This window comes from Drosophila willistoni, unplaced genomic scaffold (genome assembly GCF_018902025.1).
Source record: "Drosophila willistoni isolate 14030-0811.24 unplaced genomic scaffold, UCI_dwil_1.1 Seg27.1, whole genome shotgun sequence".
NCBI lineage: Eukaryota > Metazoa > Arthropoda > Insecta > Diptera > Drosophilidae > Drosophila > Drosophila willistoni.
The window spans coordinates 28002-43333 of NW_025814228.1; the positions used below are offsets into that span (position 1 = coordinate 28002).

Genomic DNA, 15332 nt, shown 5'->3' on the forward strand with positions numbered 1-15332 from the left:
GTCTGGCAGACTTCTTCTTATTAATCTTCCTTCACTTTACAACCGTAGGCTCGTATTTGGCAGTCTCTTTTTCCAAAAAACTAGTCAACGGCGAAGTCATTTCTACTAATTTACTAGATACGCTATATTTTTGTGTTCCCTCACGTCGGACCAGAAACTCATCCCTGACCACATTGGCTGTCTTTAGCTTAAGCTTTTTCGTCGACTGCTGTGTTAGTTGACGTAAATAAATAAATAAATAAAATTTACGTCCTTTATAATCCAAGGTTTTAAAAAACAAATGCAAACTGATGTTATATACAGTGACGGGAAAAAATTTGACAGATTTTTTTTCACCCTAAATTCTGATTTCATACGAGTATTATTTAATATTAGTGAAGAGTTTTGATATGTTAATTTAAGGAGACCGTCATTCTCTAACGGTTTTTTATACCCCTGCAGAGGGTATAAAAAGGTTTTATACATTATGGTCAGATGTTTGTAACGCAAAGAAGGAGACGTTTCCGACCCCAAAAAACATATATATTCTTGATCAGCATGAGAAGCTGAGACGATATAGCCATGTCCGTCTGTCCGCCCGTCCGTCCGTCTGTGCAAATCAACTTCACGCCGCCATCTTAAGAGCTATCGGGATGAAAGTTTATATTTGATTTACTTATAGCCCGGAGCAGATAAACTATGAAAATTGTCAGGATCGGACCACTATATCATATAGTTTTATAACAAAAAAAGATAAAGAAATTCGTCAATTTCTATCCCCATAAAATTTACTGATGACAGTTTTGGATATAAATAAAACATAAAATCCAGAGATTTTAATCAGATCGGATAAATATGACACAATATTCAGTCAATATAAATCGGCTCTACTACGTCATTGCTTGAAATCCACAGAGCAGCCTGAGCACACGGATACACACAGAGACGCAACGCTGCGTAACTGTACAAAGAAAGAGAGTGAAATAGTTCGGCTGTTGAAACACCTCTTTAAAAAAACACCTTTTTGCAGGGCAATGAAGTCTATTTACCTTCAATCCGATTTTTATGGACACAATCTCATTCGACTGGAAATTTTGTTCATTATCTTGCATTGTTCTAGTGTAGTTATACTTTGCTGTGAGTTACTAGCCTATAGTGACGCCAAACAGATTTCGATTCGGCAAACCATGCCTTACTATTTTGATTTCACAATATCTAAGATTGCTTATTGAGATTGCTTCTATTGAGAAGGTTATTTTTAGGGCCTTATTTTCCAGCACAGTGTAGTTACCTTTTCTTTTTTTCCAAGTTTATTTGTGTTGAATCGCGAGACACAGAATGTATGTTCCTTTTTGTCATCGTGATTTGCGGTGGGATCCAAATATACAACTATAATCTGTTTTTAACTAATTTAATTGGACTCTTCTGAGCTGTTGAGTAAAATTAATATTTCGGTTCCATCTAGAAGGTCCCGCAATTACACACTGCTTACACTTTTTTACCTACGCAACTAACTTTGCTCTGCGTGAACCTTTTCGTATACTATTTAATGACTACAACAGATTTCGCCAAGTTATTGATTCGGAAACATCGCTTTCGGTTATATAAAATAAATAAATTATTATTATAAAAACTGCGCTCTTGTCCTTATTATTTGAAACTGGTAATTATTTTAAGCTATCATCTTTTCCTTTTTAACCTATTCCCTTATTCATTTTAAAATTTTTTATTAAATTTATAATTTATATATGTAATACGCCTTTGCCCTTAGGGTTATTCGTAACAGTCCCGAGCTTGGTGTCATACGCCTATATATATTATTTAAACATCAATTTGTGTCCAAAGCGTTGACCAGTTTCCTTCCTTTGTCGCCTGAGTTGACCAAATATTTTCACTTGATGGCGGTTTCACCAAGTCTGTATTTGTTTTAACTTGGAGCAGATCAGTTATCTGGGCCTTGATTGTTGTTAAGTGCTCACCGTATCAGGTCTACGTATGACTGATGTGCCATCGATTTAAATAATCGGGATATGTTAAACTTAATCTTAATTTACATTTTCGTTGGTGGTACTTCCTTAACTATTTAATGTAATGTATTTCAGGTTAATCTTAATGGCATATTTACAAATCGGAGTTATACAAACTGTTGCTTGTTATTTTACTTTTTTTGCAATAATGTGTGAATACGGATTTCCTCCTTCAAGGCTAAAGGGAATTCGTGAAGATTGGGACTCAAAAAATGTGGACGACCTTGTTGATGGTTACGGACAAGAATGGGTTTGTTAAATAATTATCAAACTAAATCAATATATTATGTAAATAATTATTTTAATTTAAGACTTACAGAGAACGCAAGGAACTAGAATATAGAGCAAGCACAGGCTACTTTGTTTCAATTGTGGTCACACAGTGGGCTGATCTTATTATATGCAAGACTCGACGGAACTCAATCATTCAGCAAGGTATGGGAAACTGGGTTCTGAATTTCGCCTTATTCTTTGAGACAATCGTTGCCCTAATTCTTTGCTACATGCCAGGAATGAAAAAAGGTTTACGCATGTATCCGGTTCGGTAAGTAGCAATAGAAATAATTATACCCTTGTAGAATGAAAAGCGGAAGTGTTATACACAGCCGCAAAAATAAATAGGTAAACGATGAAAAAAATGTTTGTTAGCGATCAGTAAATTTTTAAAGGTTCAACAGGAAAGGAAAATAATGTTTTTTCCGCAAATTTCTTTTGGTTTAGCAGCGGTTAACGAAAATGTTAATGCAAAAAGGATGCGTTGATCCAGACGGGCGGACAGACGGACATACATACATATATGAACTCGTCCCGTCGTGCTGATTCAATGACCACGCAATTGAATAGTCACAACTTTTTTCTTCATGAATTGACGCCTTTATACTACAAAAAAGCAACATGTGTACTTTTTTTAATAATTTAAGTTTTATTGCCACTTTTTATAGATTTTTTGGTTTGTTGACTGCTTCAAGAAACTATCATTGTCTAGTCAGGGCATTCACTATCAAAAAAGAGAGACGGTGGTTTGTATGGTATCTACGGTGTCATATATTAGGTATTCTAAGGAATTTCGAATATAAGAGCTCAAACCTTGCAACTATGTTCTTAAATATATACGAAATGTTCGATTTACACCTACCAGCTTCATTAGGGTTAAACAGAACTTAGAGTAGTCCCGTAACACGATTCAACGAGTTAGAAATCTTCTACTAATATGAATGTAGAGTGTGTAGTCAATAAATAAACAATAAAGCAGGGCCCAGAGCTTCGTCAGAACTGAATGGGGGACCATTCCACAACCCAAAAGCATAAGAACATATATTAGCCATCGGGAGTAACATAATGCTGTGAATTTATTAGTATCAGGTGCATCTTCACATTAATAAAACCGGGCTTAAAATTAAAAATTTTGCCGCTCCCACCTCCGTCCAGGCAAATCAGATAAAACTGATTTTCTCTGCAAATCGTTTGCCACGCCCACCTCCTGCTACATAATGTAGAAAAAAACGATTGCCTCTTGCAATTTTTTGACTATCTTAATCAATTGGACTAGATACACGCAAAACATTCGAATTAACGAGTTTAAAAATGCCGAATTGGCAGTTTTCTATTGGCGGCGCTTAAGCATGAAGCATTTACCATGAGGCATGTAAAAACAAAACACCTGGTGCATGATATACCTAAGTCGGCGAGACGACATATTTACTTCATTCATTGATTCGGTCGAAAGGGCCGAATTGGCAGTTTTCTAGTGGCGGCGCTAAAGCATGAAGCATTTACCATGAGGCATGTAAAAACAAAACACCTGGTGCATGATATACCGAAGTCGGCGAGACGACATATTTACTTCATTTAAAATCGATCACCGTAATGATGGATTTCCGCCCAGATGGTCAATGCAGTCGTTCATCAACGGATTTTGGAAATGGTCTTAAACAGAAATCTTATTCAGGGTTATGCAACTTAATAATTTTCTCTCAAACCACGACAATCAAGTTGAATTGTTTTTGGATCCTAGAGTAGACGCGCTTCAGATTCATGAATCATACTTCTAATACTACCGGAAACAAGAAGACAAAATTTTATTTTGAACTCTGTGTGACTTATTTGATATGATAAGCAAGTCAACACTCACCCTTTATAATTCTAGTTTCCTCAACTAAAGCATCATCAGCGTCGTCAGGATCGGCAACATCGGCATCAGTGGTGACAGCAGCAGACAATGGGGATGTGAAATTTTGGTATACATGGTATACATCAAAAATCGCCAGATTGCTTACCACATTCCAATGGTTTGTTTTAGCTTAAAATTTTTTGAAGTTTTTATGCCGACAATTATACGATCGAATTAAGTTCCAAGTAATCTCTAAAGATCGATTAATTTTTATAAAAATTGGAAAGCAGAAAAACACTCCACTTATATCGATCATTCGGATGTTTTTCATGTATTAATGAGTTTTTTACTTGTGTCAACCGTCGTGTCAACATTCTTATAATCTTATAATAAACGGTTTCGTTGCTGATTTTTGAAAAGGAGAGAGGGAAGTGAATGGACAGATGAGGAGAGACAATATCAGAAAGGTTGTTAAAAGATTGGCAGAGAACGCAAAAAAGTTCCATATATATTATCTATTAATTGATTCTCTTATTTCCTGATTTCCTTATAATATTAGGTGATTTCAGCTTGCCTAATATTTTTTGGCTGGTTGATGATAATCTCTCTTACTTAATCCCATTGTCTCATCATGTGTTTTTTCATAGCCTAATTGCATTCTCGAGTTGAACTCGGTATCTAAGACACGGTCCATTTACAATTCCGTTAGTTGATTGAATAACATCTCAGTTTCCAATCGTAGATGATTTGGGTAAACAAATTTGAATCTTCTCAACAACCTTATGTCCTCTTTTGATTGGACATTTCTATATGAGTGCTGGGACGGGGCTAACTTTGACCGCGTCAAAGTTTGTATACCCTTGCAAGTTTTTTGTGTAAAAGTCTAATGCTTGCGAAAGAACGGCTTAGGAAATAACGAAGTTATTGATCAAAGTCACTGTTCACAACCGATTGTTCCTATGGGAGCTATATGATATAGTATCCGATCTTAATCAAATTTGGCACAGTCATTAATAGTTATGCTAAACTGAGAAATATAAATTTTTGTGGCAATTGCTCCAAAAGTAACGGAGTTATTGACCAAAGTCTTTGTTTTCGACCGATCGGTCCTATGGGAGCTATATGATATAGACACCCGATCTTGATCAAATTTGGCATAGTCGTTTGTTAGTGTAATAAATTCATAAATATTTAATTTCATTTAATATTTAATTTCGACAATAGTTCAGAAAATAACGAAGTTATTGAGAAAAGTCACTGTTTTCGAAAGATCGTTCCTATGGGAGATATATAGTCACCCGATCTTGATCAAATTTGGCACAGTTGTTTGCTAGTGTAATAAACTAACCAATGTTAATTTTTACGACAATAACTCCGAAAATAACGAAGTTGTTGAGAAAAGTCACTGTTTGTGACTTTGCGGTTTGTATGGGAGCTATATGATATAGTTGTCCAATCCGGCTGAATCCGAGATATACAACCCCTGCAGTATATACAAGCCCTCATGCAAAATTTCAACTCTGTAGCTCCAACGGTCTAGAAGGGGTTTGCGTTGATCCAGACGGACGGACGGACGTACGGACATGGCTATTTGAATTCGTCTCGTCCTGCTGATCAAGAATATATATACTTTATATGGTCAGAAATGCTTCCTTCTATTGCACACTTCTGACCAAAATTAATATTCCATTTTTGCAAGGGTATAAAAATTTAATGGAAATGGCTTCCGATTTTCCATTTTTATACCCTTGCAAAAAAGGGATATTAATTTTGGTCAAAAGTGTGCAACGCATCGAAGGAAGCATCTCCGACCATATAAAGTATATATATTCTTGATCAGCACGACGAGACGAGTTCAAATAGCCATGTCCGTCCGTCCGTCCGTCTGGATCAACGCAAACTCCTCCTAGACCGTAAGAGCTACAGAGCTGAAATTTTGCTTGTAGGCTTGTATATACTGCAGGCGTTGTATATCTCGGATTCAGCCGGATCGGACCACTATATCATATAGCTCCCATACAAACAGCAAAGTCACGAACAGTGACTTTTCTTAATAACTAAGTTATTTTCTGAGCTATTGTCGTGAAATTTAATATTGGTGAGTTAATTACACATATAAACGACTATGCCAAATTTGATCAAGATCGGGTGACTATATCATATAGCTCCCATAGGAACGATCTTTCGAAAACAGTGACTTTTGTCAATAACTTCGTTACTTTTGACGCGATTGCTTTCAAATTAAACATTTGTTAGTTTAATATATCTGTTAATGGCTGTGCCAAATTTGATAAGGATCGGGTAACTATATCATATAGCTCCCATAGGAACGATCGGTGGAAAACTGTGACTTTGTCCAATAACTTCGTTATTTCCTATGCTACGACTGTTTAGATAAAACGTTTTTCCACTTTGATAGCTATAGGTAAGGAAAGAGTTACCAAAAAAGTTGCAAGGGTATACAAACTTTGACGCGGTCGAAGTTAGCCCCGGCCCTCTGGTTTTAATTTATTTTTTGGACTAAGCAAAATGCCATAGTCATAGTATGGTCCTAGAAAAAACTAAGGATGTACTTGAATGGCAAGTCAAACCATTTACACTGATCACCAGCCGCTTACTTATGCACTCACGGTAGGCCTATAATAGATTGTCCCTAAAAAAAAAGAACAGCTTTTGGAATAAAAAATAGGATTGTTATTGAGTATAGAAATTTTTATATTATATTATTATAAAAAACTCAACACAGTCACAGTTTTGGATAGGTATCCTATCGCAGAAATCGGAGTGATGATTGCTCAGTTGGGCCATAATAAATATTTCTCGACTTGAAGAGCGGATTTTATCAGAGTCCTCTAAAAGAATCTGATATTGAAAAAACAGCATTCGCTGTAAACGGAGGAAAATACGAATTTACTAGACTTCCCTTCAGTTTCAAAAACTCCCCCCATCTATATTTCAAAAGAAGCCCTTGATGAAATCTCGAGAGATTTTATAGGGCAATGTGAAAGTTCAGGTAGACAAGTGTACATTCCTCAAACATAGCGTTGATTTCCTAGGCGTGGTAATATCAAGGGAAGGTGTTAAAACCAACCCGTAAAAAGTGCAGGCTATTAAAAACTTCCCCACACCAAAGAGCTTAAAACAACTAATGTCTTTCCTGGGAAAAGCCAGCTATTATAGAACGTTCATTAAAGATTTTGCTAAGCTAGCCTTACTGCTTTACATGGCAGGATGAAAAAGAATGTTTCTAACAAAATCGAGATTTGTTTCGGCAAAGAAGCGCTCGACTGTTTTGAAAAGGTGAAAACCGCATTGATTTCACAAGACGTAATATTAGCATACCCCGACTTCAATCAGGAATTCTACCTGACCACGGATGCCCCGAACACAGCACTCTTGTTATGCGCCTATGCGCATCATTAGAACAAAATGGTAGACCTATCAAATTTATATTTCGAGCGTTATCCTAAATGGAAGAGAACTTAGCGACTAATGAGAGGGAAATGCTAGCCTTAGTATGGTCCTTAGAAAAACTTGAATGGCAAGTGAAACGTAACCATTTATACTGATCAACAGCCGCTTACTTATGCACTCAGTCCAAAAAATAACAATGCAAAATTAAAACCAGAGTGACGGGGCTAACTTTGTATACCCTTGAAAGTTTTTTGTGTAAAATGTTTTAATGTTTGCGAGAGAACGGCTTAGGAAATAACGAAGATATTGATCAAAGTCACTGTTTTCGACCGATCGTTCCTATGGGAGCTATATAATATAGTCACGCGATCTTGATCAAATTTGGCACAGTCGTTTACAGGCGTAACAAACTCTCTAATATTAAATTTCCTGACAATAGCTAAAAAATAACGAAGTTATTGAGGCAGCATAACATCTAAAAGTACCGCTAGGCAATCTATTGATAGCTTTCAGGATGACAAAAACAGTGGTCGTGGATAATGAAAAAGCCCTAAATTCTGCATCCGTTAAATTCCTCTTGAATAATCAGATAGTAATAAATGTCGACATAACCCCACCATATACTTTATCTAGCAACGGCCAAATCGAAACATCTCATACCACGTATACAGAAATTTTGAGAGTCTTAAAGCTTGGGCATCCTGAAATGAAATTCGAAGATCTAATATTCAAAGCCGTGGATGAGTACAATAGGACAATTCACAGTGCCACTAACATGAAACCAAAAGAAGCTTAATTTGCAAGAAATCAAGTACATTCAAGGAAAAGTATTTCAGAGAAAATTTTAAAGAATCAGAACACAGATTTGCAATATCATAATAAAACCTAAAAATCCGATAAAAATTTATGATCCAGGCGATATAATCTACGTTAAGATTAATAAGCGATTAGGATTAAAACACCGATTAAAACACCGATATATAAAAAGATATAAACGGTAGCCGAAGATTTAAACACTCAAGTCAAAACCACGTTAGGCAGGATAGGCACTTGAAATATTGGTCAATATCCTCTTTCGACATGTTAACCTTCTTATCGATCTGCTGGTGACATACGACTAGGGTAATAATGCTGGAAACCGGACTGGCAGCGAGACCGAATTGGACCTTCAAGATCTTTCACGTAAGACTAGAGAAATATCAGACATTATCGGTATGAAAAGAGGTCGTGGAAAACTCTACAAGAACAAGTCCGTACCATGACATATGATATATGAAATTTCGATAATTGAGTCAATTGTAAAAAAAAGCCTAACATTTGAAAATTTCGAAGAACTAATAGAATTTTCCGAAGTTAGCATTGCATCAGATGGCAAAGATCTTCTTTATATTTTTAGCATACCCAGAGTAATCAAGAAAGTCTGTAAAAGACCATTGAACAAATAAATTACACTAAAACGTAACTAATTTTACTTAAAATTAGATTTATTTTACTCCACGTGATGTTTTCTTTTAGCAATATGCAATTAACTGAACTCAACATTGTAACGGGTAACGTATAGACGTGGCTGGTCATGCAGTAGCTGGATATCGGCTGGCACGCTGTAAATTTCCGGCACTAGCTCGTCGACAAGGGGGTGTAGTTCTGCCGAAACCCAGTTACCACACCTGCCTGCTTTTCTCATTGCTATATTATTAAAAGTGAGCGTGCATGCGACAAGAGAGAGAGAATACAAAAAAAATCAAAGATAGAAAAAAAGAGAAAAGAAATATAGAAACAAAAGATAGAATTCCCTACGCTGATAATGCAAGATGCATTTTTACAGTCGCAATCACTGGTGGATTTGTGATTGACCTTTGCCCACCCTTCCTATGATCATCGGCAGCTTGAAGGTTCAGCTTCAGATGATCCCTTTTTCTTTACTGGGGAGACATGTGTAGATGGATGAATTCAACGATAAATTTTAAACAGACATAAAATTTTATTACTTATCTAAGAGAAAAAAAATTTAGATTATTAATCATACTTAAAGTTATCAAAAAAAAATGATCGCTCTTACAAATAGACGAAAAAAAAATATCATCAAAATTTATTAACAAAACAAAACGTCGGCAAGAAGTGCCGCTATTTCAGCTAAAGTATCTCAAAAATAAAATAAACAAGAATTAGCGCTAGCAACAGCTGTAGACTAGGCGCATAGACAATTTAGCAATGTGGCTAAGCCAAGAAAGAACATACAAAAAAAACGATTTGCCCACGCATAATAACGGGAAATCTCAAAAGTGTGCAACGCATAGAAGGAAGCATATAAAGTATATATATTCTTGATCAGCACGACGAGACGAGTTCAAATCGCCTTGTCCATCCGTCCGTCCGTCTGTCCGTCCGTCTGGATCAACGCAAACTCCTCCTAGACCGTAAGAGCTACAGAGTTGAAATTTTGCATGTAGGCTTGTATATACTGCAGGCGTTGTATATCTCGGATTCAGCCGGATCGGATCACTATATCATATAGCTCCCATACAAATGGCAAAGTCACGAACAGTGACTTTTCTTAATAACTTCGTTATTTTCTGAGCTATGCTCATGAAATTTAATATTGGTAAGTAAATTACACATATAAACGACTATGCCAAATTTGATCAAGATCGGAGCTATCATATAGCTCCCATAGCAACTATCTTTCGAAAACAGTGACTTTCCTCAATAACTTCGTTACTTTTGACGCGATTGCTTTCAAATTAAACATTTGTTAGTTTAATATATCTGTCAATGACTGTGCAAAATTTGATAAAGATCGGGTAACTATATCATATAGCTCCCATAGGAACGCTCGGTATAAAACAGTGACTTTGATCAATATCTTCGTTATTTCCTATGCTAAGTGTTGAGTTTGGCGCTAAGGTTCGATGTTTTAGCGGGCCCACAAGAAAACACTCCACTTTTCACGTGATACTTCATTTATTTCTTCCACGTGTATTTCTTATGCTAATGGGTGTGCGAGTCGTTATTATGCGAGCCGCTATGATTGTAAGCGAGCCGTTTGTAAGCGAGCCGCTATAAATTAATCGCCCTTACTCGCGGTTGTAACCAAACTGTTCTGTCCGCCGCTTAGTAACAAGCATAGAACCTAACATGTAAGCTTAAAGCGCAAGATGCAACGGTTAATTTCCCAGCACGTAGGCTGGCGCTTAAGAATAAGTATGAAAATGAAAGAGAATGAGTGATATGGGTTAACCCATTGGTGGCTGCGTCGGGTCTGCTGGGCAGTTAGCGAATTTCGGCGGCAACATTCCCCCCCAGTAAAGCTGCTCTCTTCAGGGGTTGCTTTGCTCCAAAACAGCCGACGTCTAATACAGCTACTTTAGCCACGGGCCGTTGAAGAGTCCCGTTGGCAGTTCTGATGATCACTCGACGCACCTGGTTGTCTTGGCCAGGATTGTTTGCTCGACTATACCTTTTGGCCATCTATTTCGGGGCAGAGTCTCGTCCAATATTACAACGACGTCTCCAGCTGCTATTGGTGGTCTCTTCGTAAACCATTTTCCTCGCCTGGCTAAATCTGGAACGTATTCGCGTACCCATCGTCGCCAGAATTGATCGGCGAATTCTTGTACAGCTTGCCACATGTGCTGTACGGTATGTGTGGTTTCGAAGACTGGTTTATAGCCGCTTGCTGATCCTAGTAGTAGATGGTTAGGGGTGATAGCCTCGTCGTCTTTGCTGTCCAGAGAGACAAAAGTAAGCGGTCTGGAATTTAGGATGAATTCCACTTCCCAGAGTGCGCTTTGTAGGCCCTCGCTGGTGAATTTTCTCGCTGGGCAGATTGCGTAGAGTACAGTCTTGACGGAACGAACAAGTCGCTCCCATGCTCCCCCCATATGAGGAGCGGCTGGTGGATTAAATTTCCATTTGATGTCATCGAACGCCGGTTGCACGGCGTTGAAGTTGATCGTCTGCGCTTTGTCACAGATAATCTTTTCAGCAGCTTTGAAGTTAGTGCCATTGTCGCTGTAAATTTCTCTCGGGGTCTCGCGCCGATTGATGAAGTTTCGGATGCACATTATGCACGATGCAGTGTCCAAAGAGCACGCCAGTTCTATATGCACTGCCCGTATGGTTAAGCAGGTGAAAATAACGCCCCATCTTTTTTCGCTTCGCCGTCCTACAGCAACCAAGAAGGGCCCGAAGTAGTCGATACCGACGTAAGTGAAGGGACGTTGGTAGGCAGCCAGCCTGGCGATGGGCAAGGGAGCCATTTGCGGTGGAACAGGCATGGCGCTCTCGTTTTTACAGCGTTGACAAGACTTCCGCATGCCTTTGTATAAGACTCGTAGACGTGGTATGTAAAACATGCCTCGAATCCTGTTAATACACGTCTCATGGGATGTGTGGTGCATTTCCTGATGATACCAGTTCACTATGAGCCGAGTAATGTGGTGCCCATATGGGGCAGTATTTGGTTTTGGCCGTTTAGGTTTTCTGCTCGCCCTCGGGTACGTAGGAGCTGGTTTTCATCTAGAAAGATATTCAAACATATGAGTTTAGAATTTGTTTTTAAAGGTTTACCTCTCGTTAAGTTGCGAATTTCTGGGTTGAATTCAGATGACTGCGCATGCCGCAGTAGGAGTGTGCGTGCCTGCTGAATCATCTCGTAAGACACCTCTGTAGGTGGCGATGCCTTCTTTTGTTTCGCTTTCAGTTTCTCAATGTAGAGAATGAAGCGCGCTAAAGCTCGATATAGCCTGCGCCAGTCGGAAAAATATTCCGCGTTAAGTTTTAGCTCCATCGGCGAATTGTCGATGAAGAGTATGTTATGCCTGACTTCAGCATTGTTTGGTGGCCCCAAATCATCGCATTTTGGCCACTCGTGTTGATCCTGCAGCAAATAGTCTGGACCGTGTAGCCAAGTTTTATATTTATTGGCGTTGTTTGTTTTAGTAGCAAGATCTGCAGGGTTAAGGTTGGTTGGAACCCAGTTCCATTGGCTATATAACATTGGTTGAAATAACATCTCGGGATGGTCAATCCGGCGATTGTTGTAAGGATCCGTTTCCATCGTATCCATTTGGGTAACAATGCGTCGGGCAAACCAGTATCCCAACCAATGCCGCTTCTCCAGACTTCTTGCAGTAGGATTTTCAGCTCTATTGTAAAGCATGAGATGAAGCCGAGTGGGTCGTACATTGACATAAGTACTTGCAAGAGCTCGCATTTGGTTGGTGTTTTGTCACTGTCTAAAACGTTGCGCTTCAGCCTGGCGAACTTGCAGATGAATGTGAATACGTCGGAGTTCGGCATCCAATATAAGCCGAGTACCTTTTCTGTTGCGGTAATTTCGACAGCTTCGGGGAGTAGCGAATCGCTCTTTAGTATTCGTAGGACCTCCTTTGAGTTCGAAGACCAATTGCGTATGTGGAAACCACCTGCTGCATGGATGTCTCTGACTTGAGTTGCGATGTTTCCGACTTCCACGTAGTAGTTGTCGCCGCTGTATATAAAATCATCCACGTAGTGGTAGTCCTTCATGGCTTGTGCTGCTTGAGGGTACTGTTGGCAAAATCGATCTGCATTTTTGTCACGAATAAAGTGTGCAATGCAGGGTGCGCAATTGATTCCGAAAGTAAGCGCTTCCATAACATAGACGTTAGGCTCTTGCCTCTCGGATTTGCTGTCGAACCACAGAAACCTTTGCGCATGGGTGTCTGCTGGTCTCACTCGGATCTGGTGGAACATCTCGGCGATATCGCCACAGATCGCCACTCGTCCCACTCGGAATGAGAGTAAGAGGTCAAACAGGGAGTTTAGGAGATCTGGACCACTCCAGATGTAGTCATTCAGGGCCTTGCCGCCGGATTGGGCGGCTGCATCCCATACAAGCCGGACCTTCTCTGGTTTATTTGGATTTTTAGTTATGAAGGTTGGTAGATACCATGTCCGTCTGTTTGGTGCAGCTATTTCCTCCGGCGTCACCATGCGAGCATAGCCCTTTTCGACGAGGTTTTCGATTTGCTTGGTGATTTGGTCCTTCAACTGTGGTTGTCGGGAAAATTGCTTTTGTAGGCATTTAAGCCGTTTTAGTGCGTTTGCGTAGCTATCAGGTAATAAAACTTCAGGGTCTTTCCACATTAGACCGACCTCGTACCTGCCATTCTTCAAGGCGGTAGTAGATTCAAGTCTGGTTAGAGCTTGAGTTTCTTCTGGTGATGATAGCGGTTTTGCTGTGGTAGCGTCTAATGAGAACGCTTGTTTGATGATCTCATGCAGCTTGGCGTCTGCGTCTCGGCATCCACACATGTGAACGCTGACATTAGCTCTAGTGGCCCTTGATGGCGTGGAGCTTTGTAGGGCCCATCCCAGTCGCGTCTTTGACGCTATTGGTTGGTGCCATGCCCCCTCTTTGATTTTAAGGGGTACGGCGAGGTTCCAGTTATTTGTGCCGATTAGGATGCTTGGGCGTGCGTTGGTGTATGATGCTATCGGTAGTCCCGCTAGGTGGGGGAATTCTTTGGCGAGAGCCCTTATGTCGATAGACTGTACAGGTAGATCCAGGGTATCTACACTGTGAACCTCTTCCAAGTAGAATTGATTGCCATTATGTGGATTGGCAACCGTAAGCGTGACACGTTCCGATGGATTTTCTTCGCGTGTTGTATCGTTGGTCCATTTTAGGCACAGTGGATCTGGAACGCCTTTTAAGCCGAGTTGCTTAAAGACCTTGTTGTCGATTAGCGTTAGTGCCGATCCCTCATCTAGAAATGCAAAAGTGTTAGTGACTTTCGTTTTATTGATGATTTGTATTGGAATGACACGGAAATATGTTGAGCCAGACTCTCTGGATCGTTGGGTGTGCTTGCCCTCCGGCGTATGCACGTTGGTGACCATAGCTGGTCTGTTTGGGCTGCTGGATTTCGCAGCCTCTGGCATCGGCTGCGTCTCATGGATCAATGGGTGATGTTTGCTTCGGCAGCCTCGTATGCCGCAAACCTTTTCACGTTGGCACTTTTGGTGATGACGGTTTAGGCATTGTTGGCAGAGCTTGTGATTTTTCAGAAAAGACATCTTTCGTTGATGTGGCGTGGCTTTGAACGATGGGCAGCTGTGTATTTTGTGCCCAGGTTCGTTACATACGACGCACGTAATTTCCTTGACCTGCTCTTTAGGTGCCTCTGTGTGATGATTTAGGCTTCCGCTCTTCTTATGGTAAAGCGGCGATGTTACCTGGCTTGCTGCTTCAGCTATGTCGTAGATCCATTTGCTAAAAGATTCCATTGATGGTACCTTAGTGTCTTTGGGAAACATTGCCCACTGCAGCTTCAATTGTGTGGGGAGTTTCTCTAGTAGCTCTTGTACGAGCATTGGGTTTTGCATGTAACCTGTGAGTCCACATGCTTCCATCGTTGAGTAGATGTTTCGTACACACAGTGCGTATTCGATAAGTGGTTCAAGCTTATCTTTTATTGCGGGTAGTTGCCGCGTTTTTTCCAGTAAGTTGTGCAAAATATGCTCTGGCCGACCGAAACACATACGTAATGTTTGTATGATTTCAGGGACCATTGCTGGTAAAAGGAGTTTGGATTGAACTAACTCACGTGCTTTTCCCTTTAGGCTAGCTTGCAGCCGCATAAGATTTTCTGCATTCGTATACCCAGCGATTTCCGTACTTGTCTGAAAACTACTGTAGAATAGAGGCCAGTTCTGAGGATTGCCATCAAATGTTGGAAGCTCTTTCGGTATCGCTTGACGGGCTGCAAGTTGTGCCGTGCTTGGTATGGCTGTGTTTAGGTCTATGTCCATTCGCA

The 15332-nt window shown here is 39.8% G+C and overlaps 1 protein-coding gene across 2 annotated transcripts in view; it reads left to right on the forward strand.

Moving 5' to 3' along the window:
- Nucleotides 1-2202: 2202 nt before the first annotated feature.
- The window catches only part of LOC124461208 (sodium/potassium-transporting ATPase subunit alpha-like), a 73286-nt gene continuing 60156 nt past the window's right edge, over nucleotides 2203-15332 (forward strand). For both annotated transcript variants that reach the window (XM_047012767.1, XM_047012768.1), the window contains exons 1-2: nucleotides 2203-2256; nucleotides 2326-2550. In XM_047012767.1, the coding sequence (XP_046868723.1) occupies nucleotides 2219-2256; nucleotides 2326-2550 (263 nt within the window). In that variant the 5' untranslated portion in view covers nucleotides 2203-2218. The remainder of the gene's footprint in view (nucleotides 2257-2325; nucleotides 2551-15332) is intronic.